The sequence below is a fragment of the Myotis brandtii genome, unplaced genomic scaffold (genome assembly GCF_000412655.1).
Source record: "Myotis brandtii unplaced genomic scaffold, ASM41265v1 scaffold389, whole genome shotgun sequence".
Classification (NCBI taxonomy): Eukaryota; Metazoa; Chordata; class Mammalia; order Chiroptera; family Vespertilionidae; genus Myotis; species Myotis brandtii.
Window position 1 is genome coordinate 1,556,267 of NW_005364914.1, and position 18,282 is coordinate 1,574,548.

An 18,282-nucleotide genomic window follows, 5' to 3' on the forward strand; every position below is an offset into this window, starting at 1 on the left:
AGGGCAGTTCTTCCTCAATACCTGACTCCATGCCCTCTACATCGCTACTGGCGGATTTCAGTCTCTGGTGAGTTGTCTACCTGCTCACCGCACCCCCCCCCCCCCCCCCCACACACACACACATCCATCTTATCCTACTGCCTTGGCATCTACAGTCCAAGTCTTAACCTCCCTTGCAGTTAGGTGTGGCCAGGCAACAAGTTCTTGCCTTTGGGATGTGAACAGAAGGAGGCCAGTGGTGGGTTTAAGAGAGCTGTCTTTCTCCTTCCACCTGGTGAATGCAGACAGAGTAAAGTCCTAGGGCAGAAGTCTCCAAACTTCCTCAGTTCACAGAGCCCTTGGCATGTCAGTGGTCTTTCACAGTACCTCCAGGTCAAATAAAACATCAGCAGTTCCATTCATTAAGTACTTAGACCCAAACAGCATAGTACATAATTATATCCTAACCACTTAGTAACCATTTAAAAAATACATATAAATCAAAACAACCACAAGTATTTAGTAATGGTGTGTGTGTGACGGTTGGGCATTGCACAACTTCTCAAACCTTCAAATAAAATTAAATATTACAATCTCATTTCCTGTTCCACATTGATTTCGACTTTTTTTTTTCCATAGCAACCACCAAAAACCCAGCTTTAGAAAGACAGGGTTGGAAAAAATGCTCTCTCCAGCTAATCAGTGGTGTTGTGTCCAACAGATACCAAGTAGGACTGTATTTCCTTCAGAAATTTAAAATTGTTCATGGTGGTCCTGTGAATTCACTGTGGAACTTGAGGCACCCTAGTGCACAGTTTGGAAACCAGAATAAAACAGGGATAAAACAGACTCACCAAGTGGAAGAATCTAGATCCCTGAATCTCTATGTGGAGATGAACTGGCTGCTGATCAGGAGCACCCACCCACCTTAGACTTGTATATGAGCAGAATAAACTTCTGTTGTGGTTCAGCCATTATTCATTTTTGGATTTGTTGACACAACCTAGCCTAACTGCAGTGGTCTTTAAATGAATCTCCTTGGCCCAAATCTAATGCCTTTCTTCCCAACACTTCATGTCATCATTACCAAATAAATTGCTCTACACTAATAATAGGCTAAGCTTTTCTAAACTCAAATCTGAGCACTTATTTGCTTCCCAGTCTCCCTTCCACCCTTCTTTCCTTATGCACTAAACCCTAAGTCAGTGGTTCTCAATCTTGACTACATGTTAGGATCACATGGGGCACTTTAAAAATATAACAAGGTCCAGTTCCTTGAAGAGCACAAACTACCACAACTTACCCAGTGTGAACTGGATATTGAATAGCCCTGTAACTATTCAGGAATTTTTTTTTCAATTGCAAATTTTAAAACTCAAAATAAGGAGTAGATGGAAGAGGAGGAGGAGGAGGAGGAGGAAGAGGAGGAGGAAGGAGATGGTGGTGATGGTGATGATAGTGAAGATGATGATTCCTCCTTTTGGAATGCTATTCATAGCCCACATGAAATGCTTTATTATTCAAAATCTTAGAGGAGGAGAAATGTCCAAACCCAAATGCTTCACTGAAAAATTACACCAAATGTTTAAAAAGAATAAACATCAATTCTGTATAATCTCTTCCAAAAAATAGAAGAGGAAGAAATGTATTTCCTAATTCATTTTATGAAGCTAGTATTATTAGCCTGATACAAAACCAAAGATAGTACAAAAAGAAAACTATAGATATGTCCCTCATGAATACAGATGCAAAAAAATCCTTAACACAATATTAGCAAATAGAATTCAGTAATATATAAAAAGAATTATATACCATGAGCAAATCGAGATTATTTAGAAATGCAAGATTGGTTTAATATTAGAAAATAAATCAATGTAATCCACTACATTATCACACTAAAGAAAAATCACATGATCATATCAATCAATGCAAAAAATGTTGACAAAATTCAAATTCATTCATGATAAAAAAATCTTTCAGAAAAATAGGAATAGAGGGGAACTTCCTCAACTTGATAAAGAGTATCTACAAAATCCAACCGCTGACCTAACATTGAATGATGACACACGGAATGTTTTTCCCCTAATGTCAGACATGGACTTGCACTGGGCAGAATCCTTGTAATAGCCTGTGCTGTTCCTCTGCCTTTAACACCTTCCGTCCCTGCGTTTGCTGAGCTGAGGCTGTTTCAAGACAGCTCATGGATACCTCCTCCAAGGAACTGTCCAGAGCACACTGTCAGGTCCCCCAGGCCCTCTGTCTGATGAGGGATCCTCCCTGTATGCAGCGTGATAGGCCTTTATGTGTTCACTGCCATAGCCCTTCACACTCTTTGTTGTAGTCATCACTTTTTATCTGTCTCCCCACTTTCAGCAACTGTTTTTACAATTGTTCACTTCCTAATTCCTTGTTCATTTAGCCCCTGAATTTTAGGGAACTTCCGAAAGTAGTAGTAACTCCCTTTTTCTATCATTATAATTAAGCCTAATTATACTTTTTAAGTAGGAAATGAGGGAAGAAATTTCAGACGCTGAGAGTTTCTGAAACAGAACAAAATGTGATGATTATGCTATACCTTTAGTCCATGTAGAACAGTATTACAAAACACTGAAATGGTCTAATATGGGTTTTGAATGCACTAGGCCTATGATACTTCTCTGCTTTTCTTTCTGAATTATTATTTTTTTGTATGTCCAAATAGTTCCAGACTCTGACCAACGTTTGGGGGCAGACACAGAGATTTTGCCAGCCTTCCCACTCCAGGCCCTTGCTTCTGGGATGTCTGGTTCTTTTTATAAATGCTATCGAGGGAGATACAATTGTAGTTCAGTCATAATTCCATTACCTCATTCAGGTAGGCCTCATGGGCAGGCTGTCTTTTTCTTTCACAGCAAGCTGCCGTACTGTGGGAACACAATTCTTCACAGAATTTTTGCAACGATGCATGTTCCATTTTTGCACTAATATAAAGTATATCTTGTGCCCCCTCCAAATCCTATTAGCATTTTTATTGATATTGTGAGCTTTATGGATTAACTTAGGGAGAATTGGCCGATTGGTGGTATTGGGTTATGCTATCCACTGGAATATTAGTTTCTAGATGGGGGGTTTTTTCTCTGTTTTGTACAGTGCTGTGTCTCCAAACCCTAGAACAGTGCCTGGCACATAGTAGGTGCTGAGTTTTTGTTGAATGAAGGAATGGATGCCTTTCCATTTGTTCTGATCTTATAGCCCTCAGAAGTGTTTTAAATTTTTCCTTCACATTTTTCATTAAATTTTTTCTTAGAGATTTAATTTTTTGGCTATTGTAAATGTTTTTTTTTCTTCAATGATAACTTCTAAGGGTAGTGGTCGTACGCTAATTACCATGTTTCTCTTTTATTAGTGTAGATATCTTGTGCCCCCTCCAAATCCTATTAGCATTTTTATTGATATTGTGAGCTTTATGGATTAACTTAGGGAGAATTGGCGGATTGGTGGTATTGGGTTATGCTATCCACTGAAATATTAGTTTCTAGATGGGAAGGTTTTTCTCTGTTTTGTACAGTGCTGTGTCTCCAAACCCTAGAACAGTGCCTGGCACATAGTAGGTGCTGAGTTTTTGTTGAATGAAGGAATGGATGCCTTTCCATTTGTTCTGATCTTATAGCCCTCAGAAGTGTTTTAAATTTTTCCTTCACATTTTTCATTAAATTTTTTCTTAGAGATTTAATTTTTTGGCTATTGTAAATGTTTTTTTTTCTTCAATGATAACTTCTAATAGGCTGTTGTTTGTTTATGTAAGGGTTATGGTTTTTTGTATATTAATTTTGTTACCATCTATGTTACTAAATTTTCTGATTTGTTTCACTGCAGAGCTTGATTTAGTAAGCCTTGAAATGTAAGTGAACTCATGCGAATGAATGCATCTGTCTTCATTTCTCTTTGCCATTAGATCATTATGCAAACATTAAACACCAAGAAAGACATGAAATGATTGATTAATCTAGTGGAGAGTGCAAGATAGCTCCCAGCAAACTCCAGAAGCATGTTCCTCCCTCTCCAGACTGCTTCTTTTCTCCTACCCCTTCAGACATTCCCATGAAATATGTAGTCAATCCTTCAGGGACTAGAGATACTTATTGGCAGTTAACATTCTTGTGATCCAGCGCATTTTCTTGCAGCAATATTCTATCTTTCCTCCTGAGTTTTGCCTAATTTAGATTCTGCCTTTGGTCTGTTCCACTTAGCTAATCCTGATCGATAAGTACAGACAGATTAGACAGAAGACAACATGTGGCACAAATATCGCATTTGGAACAGCAAGCCTTCAGCTTACATTGTTGGCAGGACTGACTCCTCCATGCTCCCTCCCCCCACAGCCCACACTGTGGCATGCCGATCGGTTCCTGAACCATTTGCCTCTGTGATTAGGCTATAAGCACCTCAGACTTTTTCCATCTTTCCGTTTTATTGTCTGGCTCACGGTAGGCACTCAATAAATGCTTGAATCAATGAATGCACAAATTGCTCAATTAACTAGGGCATGAATATTTTCTGTCTTTTATGGTATTAAAATTAGCCCTGGGGAAAAGATTTGAAATATTTTTAAACAAGAAGGTAGTTGACTCTGACTAATTTAAAAAGTAGCTCATCCCTCAGTGGTTTGAGCATCTGCCTGCGGACTGAAGGGTCCCTGGTTCGATTCTGGTCAAAAGCATGTACCTCAGTTTCGGGCTCTATCCCTGGCCCTGGTCAGGGAGCGGGAGGCAACCAATCAATGTGCCTCTGTCACATGGATGTTCCTCTCTCTGTCTTTCCCCCTCTCTTCCACTCTCTCTAAAAATCAATGCAAAAAATATCTTCAGGTGAGGATTAACCAAAAAAAAAAAAAAGGAGCCCAGAAAGATTTGTATTGTAACAGAGACCAAATTAAACTACAGAAATTGAGCTCTTCTAGATTTTCAAGGTTCAACCAGAAGGCTTGGAAGGACCTGGGTTCCTTGTGAAGAAAACTGTATGGTCCACACCCCAGGACACTGCGCCTTAGTTTGAGCATCTCATTCATGCAGGAAGCTCATTCTTGAAAACCTGAATAGGAATAAAGTCTTGTGAATTGAAACTGACTTCTCTCTTGCCAGGTAGTACTATTTCATAGTTGCTTCTTTGTGCATTTCTGACTGACCTTTAAGATGGGCCCTTAAAAAACTATGCTTCCAACTCTTCAAGTTAAAATCTATAATCAAATGTTTAAACGTACAGGGTTGTTCTACATGTTTAAAGAAAATGCAGAGAATTCTTTTGTTGGGAAAAATTGTTGAGCGCATTGCATCCCTGTAGTGTGGATAGTCATCATCTGTTATGTACTTTATTATTAAATTAAATTATTTTAATTATTCACTTTATTTTTTTAAAGTAGTTTATACCTGGTTTTCTGCCAGGAAGGATTTGGAGGGGGAGTTGTTTGTTTAACTGATCTCTGCAAATATCAGTTGGGCCTATGTATGTTTTTATTGGTGTGTAGGGGGTTGTTTTATTGCATTTTAAGGTGAAATGTACACAGTGGTGGACTTTTGTTACAAGTGCTTCTGCTAAATGATTTAAAAGGCTCTGTGCTTTTTGTATACTTGACAAGAATTTTGATTCCTGAATTTCAGCTATTGTGTGATCTCACATAAAATGTAGTTAATGAAGCTGACATCACTCATACCCATAAACTCTTCCTTGGCTTCTACTTTAACGGGCAGCAACAGCTCACGAATGCACTGTCATGAATCACCCATGAAGAAGTGCGCTGGGTGCCAAGGTCACAGGACCTGGCAATCTCAAAAGCCGTGTCTGGAATGACGTTCTGGGCGTCACAGAGGAAGTCATGCCCTGTCCCTGCCCCCCACTCGCCTGCTTTCCCATGGTACTCTGTTTTTCTCAACAGATGAGAGATTATTTCCTTCCCCAACATGAGTTGACGTTTTTCACCTGTAGGTGGGATAGTATATCAGCAACAACAATTTAAAAACCTTTATGATAAAGATTCATTTACATTTTTAAAACAATTACCTCTGTTATGTAATTAAGAAAGGGGCAGAGGTGTGCAAATAATATTTTTGGCTTTCGGACTTTGAAAAAGAAAGTCTGTTCTTGCATTTTAAGTAATGCCTTTGATGTCCCAGAAGTTCATAACGCCTGAAATTCATAACCTGGTCCAGAAAGATTTGGAAAACTGTCCGTTTTCCCCATCCCTACCCAAAAATGTGCATGCAGAGGGGGCATAAAATCACAGAGAATTTTTAAGCAGTGTTTATCATAATTAGCCTCTGGACTTAATCCTGCATGCTGACTCTACTCATTTTCTTTCAGAAAGGAAGGGTAGTCTTCAAGTTTTCTTACCTTCGGTTGTGGCTAAAATCAAAAGATTTGGGTTCTCTCTTAGTGTAAAGACATTATCCCCACAGGATCTGTAAGATTTTACATTTTTATGTGTAGAAAATGAGGGCTTTGCAGCAATTACCCAGGTTTCTGAGGGCCAAACCTGCTTTACCATATCGTGACATACTCTGTAAGAAGTGATGAGTTGCTACATGAGGCCATTGTACTTTGTTTTCTGAACGACAGGAAGAAAAAAAAAACAAGTAAAGCTCAAACAGGTAGAAAGCTCTTTTCTATTGCTTGAGTCCTCGTCTTCTTCGCTGAAATGTAACATGAACTTGGACTCTGTGGCTATACTGTATGCATCTGCATCATTATTTTTAAATGGCCTAGCCCAGTGATCTGCAAACTGCGGCCCCTTGAGTGTGGCTCTTCCACAAAATACCACGTGTGGGCGCGCACGTACAGTGCGATTGAAACTTCGTGGCCACACTCAAGGGGCCAAAGAGCCACATGTGGCTCGCGAGCCACAGTTTGCCAACCACTGGCCTAGCCCCTTCTTTTACAGCTCTCATTTCCCTTTAGAGTTACAAGGAGAGAAACCAGAGAAAGCCACTTGAGAATGGCAGGAAGCAAAGGGCGAAGCGTATCATTTGTACATAATCCGTATCGGACTATTTATTGTGAACCTAGAGTGAGCTGTCCCACTGGTACCCATTTTAATAACAATGGAATATCTGCATGCAATCTTTATGAGGCACTTTGTGAATTGCAATGAAAAGAGGCCACAGATCTTTGCACATAAAAGAAAACGTGGAAAGAGTTCCTGGCGAGGCGTCCGTTCCTCACACACAAAAAACCTCGTGTTTCTAATCTCATTTCATAAGGCAAATGCTTTTCTTTTTCAACAGAGGAATTCAAGGGCTCCACCTTCGTGGAGCTGATGAAGAAGGAAGGCACCACCCTGGGACTGACCGTGTCGGGCGGAGTGGATAAGGACGGCAAGCCCAGAGTCTCTAACCTGCGGCAAGGAGGCATTGCAGCCAGGTAACCTCATCCCGGGAGGTGTGGGCAAAGGGACACGGGGTGAAATTAACTCAAACACTAAAGCTCCCCCAGAGAAGGTCACCGATTAATGAACGACAGCTGCCGTGCGCGGGGCGGAGGCGCGCCGGGGCGTGGTTCAGGGTGTGGCTTTTTTTGGCCTGTGCCCGAGTCACCCAGGAGGTCAACTCAGGAGCAGCCAGGCCCTCGTGAGATTTTAATGTTAAAACCCCTGTATGGCTGCAGTCCCCAAATGTGCCACGGAGTACAGATGGGCTGCGGTGGGGATGAGACCCTTTGATCATGTACCTGGGGAACAGATGATCCAGAGAGGGCAAGGCCAGGCCCGACTCTGAGCTTCTCTGGGACAGTTTTGCGGGTCTGGCATCTTCTCCACTTTTCTACTTGTGGGATCTCCCTTCTCCTCAGACACAGAGTGATCTTCAAAAGGACAGCAGGCTTAGGCGAGGAGGTCTCACGTTGTGCTTGTTCCCGGTGAGCTGCAAATTGTGCGAGTTACTGCCAAAGGCAGCCTGTCCCGGACGCTGGGCAGGAGTGGGCTTGCTTTGTAGACAGATTCAAAAATCCGCCTCCGGAAGAGGGGATGGGATGGTCAGGTTCCGTTCAAAGTGAGGTTCATGTACCTTAAATCCTGGACACCAGTGCTTTTGTCCACATAATCGCCAATTAGGTTTTAGAGTGCTTGCTTTACTAAAGTGCCATTTGAAATAGTGATTACTCCAGTTGGTGAACCTGTGTGTACAATTAATTTATAAGCTTAGTCCAATTGATTGCTCCATGATCCGAGGTACTGTTTGTAAAACAGGCCGGTGTCCACACAAGCATCCTGATTTCCTTTCTTCAGGCTTTTAAGAGACGTCTTTCCACACCCGCAGCCTCCTCTTTTGTAACAGTCATGGCCAGTCCGTGATGCTCGGGCTGTGTATGTCTCCGGAGCTTCATGTGAGAACAGTGGGGGGGTGGGGGTGGAGGAATGCCATTGGCAGTTGTATTGATGCTGTAATTACTAGTAGTGCTGTGCTGGTTGTATTATTATCAATCACCAAACATTCACTGTTTAAGGCACCTACATTTTATAGGTAGTAAACCAAACTAATTTAGGATAAGGTCTCTGCCCTAAGGGGACTTATAATCTATTAGAGGAGATATGGAATAGAAAACATGAAAAGTTCAATAATAATAACATCGCATAATAGTGAAAAGCGACAACAGGAGTTGTCACAGAGCAGTCGGCGGTTAAGTTGCCCAGTGAGTGTCAGTAAACCCGAGGTAACTGTGGCAGCATGTCCGGCAGGCTGCAGCGGATTAGGGAGGCTCGCTGAAAAAGGAATGATTGGAGCTGAATTTATATAAAATAAATGAATTAGGTATTTCTATTTGGGGAGAAAATATTATTGAAGGTCCTAATTTTAAGTCCTATCATTTGTCTCGCTGCTTGCTCTTGGCTTACAAGTAGAGTTTGACTAAAAGCCCACAAGTAGCCGGGGTTCTATTATGGTGGTAAAAAGAAACAAGAATGTTACCGAAATGTAGTATTTTTGTTATAATTTCTCCTTCACCAATACTCTTCTTTGTCATTCACGTTGTAAGCAGTAAATAGCAAAACAAGCTGATGCTTTCCTTAACAAATTCCCAGCGAAGATATTGAAAGCTGTGACATGTCCAAAAGACAGGTGGCAAAATGGGGAAGAATGTGAAGAAAGGAAAAATCCTGGTGTGTCCAGGATCTGGATAATTTACCCCCCTGCACCCCCAGATAGCCAATCCTTTATGACCAGAGTAACTAAAAATAATATTCTGTATTTTGTTTCATGATTCTCTCTAAAAACAGAAGAGGCAAAGGGTTGGGGGGAAAATCAGAGACAGCCACAGATCCAGAGCAAGACTTCTAAAGGCTAACAGTCAGCATGAGTAAGAGGGGTCCGTGGACTCTCGCATCCACCTGGCTGTATTCCCACTCCCAGGACCAGCCATAGCCCAGGAGGCCGGGACTGCTGCTCCGTGGGTCTGGTGTGATAATCATGAAGGGAACGTGGAAATGCAGTCAGACAGGCCTGTGGAGAGGATGGGTCCACTGAGGCGACATCCCCTATTTTGCAGAAGTGACCAGCTGGATGTGGGTGACTACATCAAAGCCGTGAATGGGATCAACCTGGCCAAGTTCCGCCATGATGAGATCATCAGTTTGCTGAAGAACGTGGGGGAGAGAGTGGTTCTTGAAGTCGAGTATGAGCTGCCGCCAGTCTGTAAGTAATTGTCACCCAAGGCAGAACGGCCGCACCACGTTTTTGCCTAAAAGGTTGTTTCTTATTTTCTTCCTTTTTGCCATCATTGTCTCATTACTGGGATGGCAGAGCATAGTTTCTTGATATTTAAAAATTATCTGAGCCCTAGTTGGTTTGGCTCAGTGGATAGAGTGTCGGCCTGGGGACTGATGGGTCCCGGGTTCAATTCCAGTCAAGGGCACATATCTCGGTTGCAGGCTCCCAGCCCTGGTGGGGGCATGCGGGAGGCAACCAATTGATGTGTCTCTCTCACATCGGTGTTTCTCTCTGTCTCTCCCTCTCATTTCCACTATCTCTAAAAATCAATGGAAAAAATATCCTCAGGTGAGGATTAAAAATAATAGTAATTATTTGAATTGATAAGCTCATAACCTGCTCAGGAAGAATTGAAAAGAGTGTTGATATCAATGAAATTATATAGAACTTGCTTTCTATTAAGGTGATCTGTGAACATTGTATATGCCAGTTAAGCTATTTTAATAAAGAGTAACCATCTTTGTAAGTTCTGTGCATTAAGTTCCAGCCAGGCCTTGTACTTAGTGTCGAGGTTTAGGAGAAGAATGTTTAATATTGATTCTTTATAGTTGTGTTAATTTCTGAATCATGAAAATTGATTTAGAACACATTATTGTCAAGTAATAATAATAATAATAATAATAATGTAACAAGAGCAGCCAACACATTTTGAGAACTTATAAATGTCTGACATTATATGGAACCTGACTTGCATTGATACATTTATTTCTCATCACAAGGACAGTCAGCATAGCTGAGCTGAACTCCAGTGTCAGTAGCCAAAACTGAGACCCAGAAAGCTTAAGTAACTTTCTCAAAGGCACGTAGATAGTAAAAAGCGGAGTTAGAATTCCAGCTCCACTTTTTACTACCTATGTGCCTTTGAGAAAGTTACTTAAGCTTTCTGGGTCTCAGTTTCGGCATCTGGAAAATGGGCATATTAGTTACTACTCATAGATCTGTTGTGAGGATTAAATGAGTAAGTATTTGTAATGCACTTAGAACCGTGGTCGGCAAACCGTGGCTCTCGAGCCACATGCGGCTCTTTGGCCCCTTGAGTGTGGCTCTTCCACAAAATACCACGTGCGGGTGCGCACATACAGTGCGATTGAAACTTCGTGGCCCATGCGCAGAAGTCGGTATTTTGTGGAAGAGCCGGTATTTCGTGGAAGAGCCACACTCAAGGGGCCAAAGAGCCGCATGTGGCTCGCAAGCTGTTTGCTGAGCCGCAGTTTGCCGACCACTGACTGAGAACAATAAACATTTTTTGGTAAATAATAAATACACAAATTAATCAACACTCAAGATAGGCATTATTATCATTATTATTCTCACTCTACAGAGGCTTAAGTTAATATCTTTCCCAAATGAGTAAGCAGCAAAGTCAGTATCTGAACTCAGGCTCCCTGACTCCAAAGTCCATATGCTTCTTCAGTGTGAGGTATACCTTACGCTATGTATTACTGCTGCCCTACCTTTAAGCTGTGCTATTCTACAACCACCTCTCCTTCTATTAAGCTATTAACAGGGATGCTATTCTGAGAAAATTCTTTGCTTTTCGGTCCTGGTGAGAACTTAGACTGAATATTAATACTCAATTACAATGTATTTGTTCAGCAATAATTTATTGATCATTTATTAAGTTCTAGCCACCACTATGTACATTGGTGGAGTTTACATTCTAATGGGAAGACAGACAACAAGATAAAACCACAATAAATAAGTTAATTATATAGCATGAATGCCGTGGGAAAAAGAAAGAGCAAGGAGAGGGGTTGGAGTGCTGGCGTGGGATTTCAATTTAAATAGGATAGTTAGGAACAGCTTCTCTTGGAAACTTACATTAGTCAGTGACTGAAAGAGGTGAGAAAGTTGGCTATGTGGATTTCAGGGGGAAGAGAATTGCAGAAAGATGGAACAGCCAGTGCTAAGATCCAAGAGCAGGAATATATCTGGAGTTGTTCTAGAAACATTAGGAAGGGCAGTGTGGCTATAGCAGAGTGAGCATGAAGAGAAGTAGGAGAGGAGGTCAGAATGTAAAGGATGAGGTACTATTGTAGACCATTGGACAGACCTTAAATTTTGCTCTGAATGATATAGGGGCAGAGGAGTGACATGACCTGGTTTATATTTCCGAAGGCTCCCTTTGGCCGCTGTGTGAGAATAGACTGCCATGGCAAAGGTAGAAGCTAAGTCACCGGTTGGGGGGCTATAACAGTGATCCAGGTGAGAGGTGGTGGTGGAGAAGCACCATCACATTCCTTTTTTTATGTTTTTATTGATTTTTAGAGATAAAGGAAGGGAGAGGGTTAAGAGAAACATCAACATGAGAGCAAAACATCAGTCGGCTGCCTCCTGCATGCACCCAACAGGGGACCGAACCCACAACCTGGGCCTGGGCCCTGACCGGGAATTGAACCAGTCACCTTTTGGTGCATGGTCTGACACTCAACCAGCTGAGCCACATCAGCCAGGGCCCATCACATTCAGGATCTTCTGACAGATTTGACGTGGGTTGCACAGAAATAGAGTCAAGGGCCATCCCAGACATTGAGCCTGAGCAACCGGAGGATGGAGTTGCCATGAATGAGGTGGCTAAGAAGGTGGGCAGAGTTGATTTGCGAGGGAAAGACCAGAAGTTCATTGCTTAAAATGCTGCAGTTGAGGTGCCTATTTGACATGCAAAGAAGAAATGTCAAGAGCTGGAGGTCTGGCTTGGAGTTTGGGAGAAAGATCTGGGCTGGAAATGTAAATTTAAGGTTAATGGGAATATAGGTGGTGGTTGTAGCTTTGGGAACAGATGACAGCACTTGGGGAGTGAGTATACATAACCAATCACCAGTTCTTGTACTTAATATAAAATCTAACACCAAAAATTTAACAGTGATTTTATAACAAAATCAATAGAAGTCTGTGTTCAGAACTCTTGCCAACATTTTTCATTTTCAGCAAGGGAAGGCAATGAAATCCAGTGTAGAGAGCTTGGACTGTGTCACTGCTTAAGTGTCAGTTTTTCCCCTTTCTAGCTTTGTGACCTTGGACATGCTATTTAAACTCTCTGAGCCTTGGGTTTCTTATCTACAAAGTGGCTATCATAGATGTAAAATTTTTCTAAGAATTCAAGGCTATAATCTCGTAAAGTATTTAGATCATTACCAGGTATTCAATAAGCCATAGTACATTAGTGATTATTGCCATTTTTATTATTATTACACTGAAAGTACTATGTTTTCTTGAACTTTAAAAGAGTCTGTTTGCTTTGAAATTGCTACTTCAAACCAATGCCAAGGAGTTAAGAGAAGCCAGATATCTAGAGCTAATGCTCTTTGACTTAGCATTTTTACTCCACTGGGGATATGAAAATCAATAAAACACAATCTCTTCCTAAAAGGAACTCTTAGGATAGCTTTCCAGGGCTAAGGACAGTAGAGGAGATTTGCCAAGTTTATGGGTGATCCAGAGCTGGGGGTTTCTGGGAATATCTGAAGGAGGTTATGCAAGTCCAGTCGGAAGAGGAACTTTCTAGGCAGAGCATAATGCAAGGAGGTCAGAACACAGCCCAGTGCATGGTTTGAACTACACACAGATTGGAGTTGCTGGAGCCCACGGAGAAAAACAGAGAGGCCTGGAGGGCTGAGAGGACTGAGGCCAGCAACAGCAACAGGAATAAAACAATGGGGGCCATGTGAGCCATGGGGGTGGATCTTGGATGGCATCAAGTAGGCAATGAAGCGCCTTTGAAGTCTTATAAAGCCAAGGAATGGCATCGCCAGACCTGAGTTTTTAGACTTATCATTTTAAAAACCCAAATGGAGTATATATCAGAAGCTATAAGCCGAAGGCTGTTACAGTTTTCCAAAAGAGAGGTGATATCCTGAATAAATATAGCATCCATAGAGTTAAAGGGGAGAGGGTGGGTATCAGACATATCAGGGGTTAAAACCTATCATGACTTGTGATTATACCAGCATTTCCTTCTGCATGCAATAAGTCTGATGGGAAATAGGAAAATTATTTTTAAACACAAAAGTGTGAATTTTAGAGTAGATAGATAGGAGAGGTCTGTTCTCCAAGGATTATCTCTGTCATTTTCTATTATGTTTGGATAAATTAATAAGATCTTTGTGTTCAGCGAGGTTGAAGGAATTAATACGCCTCCCCTTCACTGTGCTCAGGCAGCCCAAGCAGGAGCAAGCCGCCAGCAGTGAGACCCCGGGGGAGCACTGGCTGCTGAAGGCAGATCGCCTGAGGCCGAGATTGCTAACTCTTTCACTAATCACAGCAATCTGAGCCTCAGCCAACCACCCCCCTCTCATCCAGTCTAGAAAAAAGTGGAAGGGTGTGTGTGTGTGTTGTGTGTGTGTGATCTGATAGATGAAAGATGGAACTTTGATCTTGGGAAAACCACTTCCCTTTTCTAAGATTCCATTTCTTTCTTTTTAATTTCTCTATCCTCTCTGGAGGCTATGTTTTTATTGATTTTTAGAGATAGAGGAAGAGAGAGAGAAAGAGAGAGAGGTGAGAGAGAAACGTCTATCATTGATTGGCTCTCTCCCTTACATGCCTAGACTGGGGATTGAACCTGCAACCTAAGTATGTGCCCTGACCAGGAATTGAACCTGAAACCTTTTGGTGTACAGGATGACGCTCTAATCTACTGAGCCACCTGGCCAGGGCAAGATTCAGTGTCTTTATGAAAATGAAATGGTCCATCTACATAAGCTATAAAGTTCTTTTTGACTTTAAAATTATGTGATGGTTTGAGACTGTATTTAGAAAGAAAATTCCAAACAGTATCAGGTGTTTATGTATTAAAGTCTAGAGCACTGCCTTCAAATTTTTTTTAGCATATAACCGCTAAAGAATTTTGAAATATTATATAATCCTCACCCATCTTTTTAGTTAACACCTAAAATTCTTTATCCATAAAGCTTAAATATTTCAAAAAGATTTATTTTTTTGGCATGATTTTCTTTATATGTCTTAAGTACTATTTTATTGAAACTTGGAGCTACATATTTTATGGAATATGTCTTATTTTATGGAAAATACAGCAGAGGGTTGGCAAAGGCAATCCTCACTGTTAAACCATCAGCTAAATCAGACTAGCTTTCTATCAGGAGTTCTTCATTAATTCAAATAAATGTGTTGAAGCATGTCTCTGTGACAGCCTTCTTCTCAATTCTTATTCTAAGAGAGGTAGATAGATGATGATGATGATGATGATGATGATGATGATGATGATGATGTGATGGTGGTGGTGGTGGTGGTAGTGGGCAGGAGCAGTCTCAGATCTCTTCCGCCTGGATCATTCTGGGATTCTGTCTGAAGGAGCAGCAGCTCCCAGGGAAAGCTCTTCCAGTGGCAGTGGTAGTGGAAAAACACTTCCAATCACTGCTCACACTCTTAACATTCCATTGGCCAAAGCAAGTCACATGGGCAAGCCTAACATAATGAGGTGGGAAAGAACACAATTCCGATTCCCCTGTTCAGGTAGGAGTTGAGGAGTCAGGGAAGTAGTATTTAATTTAGAAAAATATAATTTACCATAGTAAATTCATATGAATACACATGTAGTACATATAGAAACAAAGGACAACAGTACAACTAAAATACCAAGGAGAAGTATTTCTTCACTGTGAAATTGGTTTCTACCTAGCCCTTCTGTGTACCAGATATGATTCTTTGGGGAAACCATTTAATTGGGTGTTTATGTCCACATACACACATGTAAAATTCACATGGCAATATAAAATATCTTGGTTCTGAATATAAAAATGTAGTCACCCAGAACCAATCATACAAATAAAAATTATAAAGACCAGCCTGGCCAGTGTTGCTCAGTGGTTAAGCATCGACCTATGAACCAGGAGGTCACAGTTCAATTCCCAGTCAGGTCACATGCCTGGGTGTCAAGCTCGATCTGCAGTAGGGGGCATGCAGGACAGGAGACAGCCGATCAATGATTCTCTCTCATCATTGATGTGTCTATCTTTCCTTCTCTGTTCCTCTCTCTGAAATCAATAAAAAAATTATAAAGACCAAATCTATTTCATTAAGTATATTAAAATGTAGTCAACATTCACATTTACCTTTGTAAATAATGAACATCATTAGTGTGAATAACCTAAAGCTGTAGATAATCCTAAAAGTCTTTATATTAACGTTAGATCTGATTGTAAGATTTGGTGGTCAGCTAGATTTAGCTCAAGCAAAATTAAAATTACAGTGCTTTGCCTTCCACAGCAGACACCCAGCCAACAAGGACAGGTGGCCCAGAATTAGATTTAGTTGTATATAATTGAAAGTTGATTTAATGATTAAGTGAAATAATATTTGCAAACTACTTTGCAGAATTCCTGGCACACAATAGAAGCTCATGAATTATTTCTCCCTGTATCTTTTCCTTTTCTCCCTTACCAATAGAACAAAAAGCTCATGTGCTTAATCAATTTCTTAGAAGTGGATCATAGAAATAAGAAAACATTTGGTTTGAACTCAAATTGTTTATTTAATTAAATCTGTATCTCAATGGTTTCGGCTAGTTGTATATACTGACCTAGCTGATTAGAATAAAATGAAATTCCCCTGAGAGCAAGAATATGACATTTAATTAAATCAGCAATGCACAAAAACATTTGGTCAGCTGTAGGTTTATGTTTTTCGGCAGATCCAAGTTCTTATTGCACTTTATGTCCCAGCTAGATGTGTGCTGCTTTGTGAATTTAGCTGAGTGCTTTACATAATCATGTCCGTTCCTTTGAGGATTCAGAATTTCTAGTAAAATAATTGTAATTAATACTTAATTAAAGCTATCTCCTATTTCTGTTATGGCAAGAAGTATTATTTTTTAAATGCCTTAAATCATGTCTATATATTTCTTGTTGATAGTTTTATACACTATAACCTTCAAGATCTAGTAACAATGTAAAAATGTCATTGATCATGAAAATAACATTAGATAAGTAGATATCATTGTAAAAATTTAATACAAGGATCTAAGACCATCAAATTCTATACTTTGCAAACTTTTCTGTCTCCATGAGTAAAACCATTTTTATATCCTAATGATGAAATGTTAATTTGTGGATTTTTTTTGTTTTTAATTCACCAATAGTGTACTATATAACAGAATTATTCACCAGTTTTTTTTAAAGCAGTCTTAGAGAATAGTGTAGTGACCACACCTCCACACAATTTATAACCTCATACTGTGTGTAATATAATTAGAGATTGCAACTTGGAAATGTAATTTCATTTTGTGAAATGAGAGCAATAAACAGGAAAACATGATATCAAATAAAATTAAGTGGATCTTTATTTTATTAGTCAGTAGTAATATTTTGAATGTACTTAGGATTTCTTTTGCCCTCCAAGTTTCATTTGTGTTGTTGATGTTTTTGTTTAATTGCTTTGCATCATGTCAAAAAAATCTATTTGTATCAGCCTAATCTTTTAATAGCAATTTGAGAATATTACTTTTTCTTCCTTTGCTAGCTGCAAAAATAAATACATTACTTGTTTCATTAGTTTTACACAAATCATATTGTTTTTGCTTTTCACAAAGGAAAAACGATTCTATTTATCATATGAAAAGTGTCTCTCTTGTTCTATGGAGTTTCAACAATGTGAATATTACCCTCTACCTAGAAATTGGCTACACAAGAGAAAAAGAAGTGCCTGTGATTTTGATTCCACTTGAATCTGTATGAGTTGTGTGTGCAGATGACTCTTATGGTATTTGTATGTTATTCCAGTTATTTTTTCTAACATTTCTTTGAAAACAAATTATTGCTGTTTTAATACTCAAAGCAATAATTATTTGCAACAGGAATCTGCAATATTACATGCCACATGAAATAATATAGAAATGTTATTATGACTTAAACTTATGCTTGCCTGTCTCTTTTCTACATTCAGCTGTCCAAGGATCGAGTGTTATTTTCCGAACAGTGGAGGTCACATTACATAAAGAAGGCAATACCTTTGGTTTTGTAATACGAGGTAGGTGATGGTTTAATAAACCGTCAGATATTTTTGGAGAATTTGTCAGTGAAATATTGGGAGTGAACTAGAAAGTCATCCTCAAAAACCCTGATCTTTCCAGCACATAAAGTCACTTTATAGTATTTGCACCCATTCTTTCTTTCTTTTTTATTGAATTAATTGGAGTCACACTGGTTAAGAAAATTATACGGGTTTCAGTGGCACAGTTTCCATAACACATCATCTATAAGCTGTATTATATGTTCACCACCCAAGTCAAGACTCCTTCCATCACCAGTTATCCCTCTATGGCTCTCCTCTCCCTCCCCCTCCCACCAACCCCTCTTGCCCCAGCAATCACCACACTGTTGTCGGTATCCATAAGCTCTTTCTCTTCTTCTTTTCTTCTTTTTTGCTCAATCCCTCCACCTCCCCAACCCCCCGCCACCCCCTGACAGCTGTCAGCCTGCTCTCTATCAATGAATCTATCTCTATTTTGCTTGTTAGTTCATTTTCTTTAAAGAAATAAGGCAGCAGTGAGTGGGAATCAAAGTGGAATCCAAATGACCTAGCTTTATTTTCAGCCTGTTAACACAGAGCCAAGAAG

General features: G+C 40.1%; 1 protein-coding gene across 1 annotated transcript in view; it reads left to right on the forward strand.

Annotated features, from left to right (window-relative positions):
* GRIP1 (glutamate receptor interacting protein 1) overlaps nt 1-18,282 on the forward strand; it is a 406,109-nt gene that overhangs the window by 251,678 nt on the left and 136,149 nt on the right. Inside the window, exons 3-5 of the mRNA XM_005872692.2 lie at nt 7,236-7,371; nt 9,490-9,635; nt 17,610-17,693. Coding sequence (XP_005872754.1) covers nt 7,236-7,371; nt 9,490-9,635; nt 17,610-17,693 — 366 coding nt within the window. The remainder of the gene's footprint in view (nt 1-7,235; nt 7,372-9,489; nt 9,636-17,609; nt 17,694-18,282) is intronic.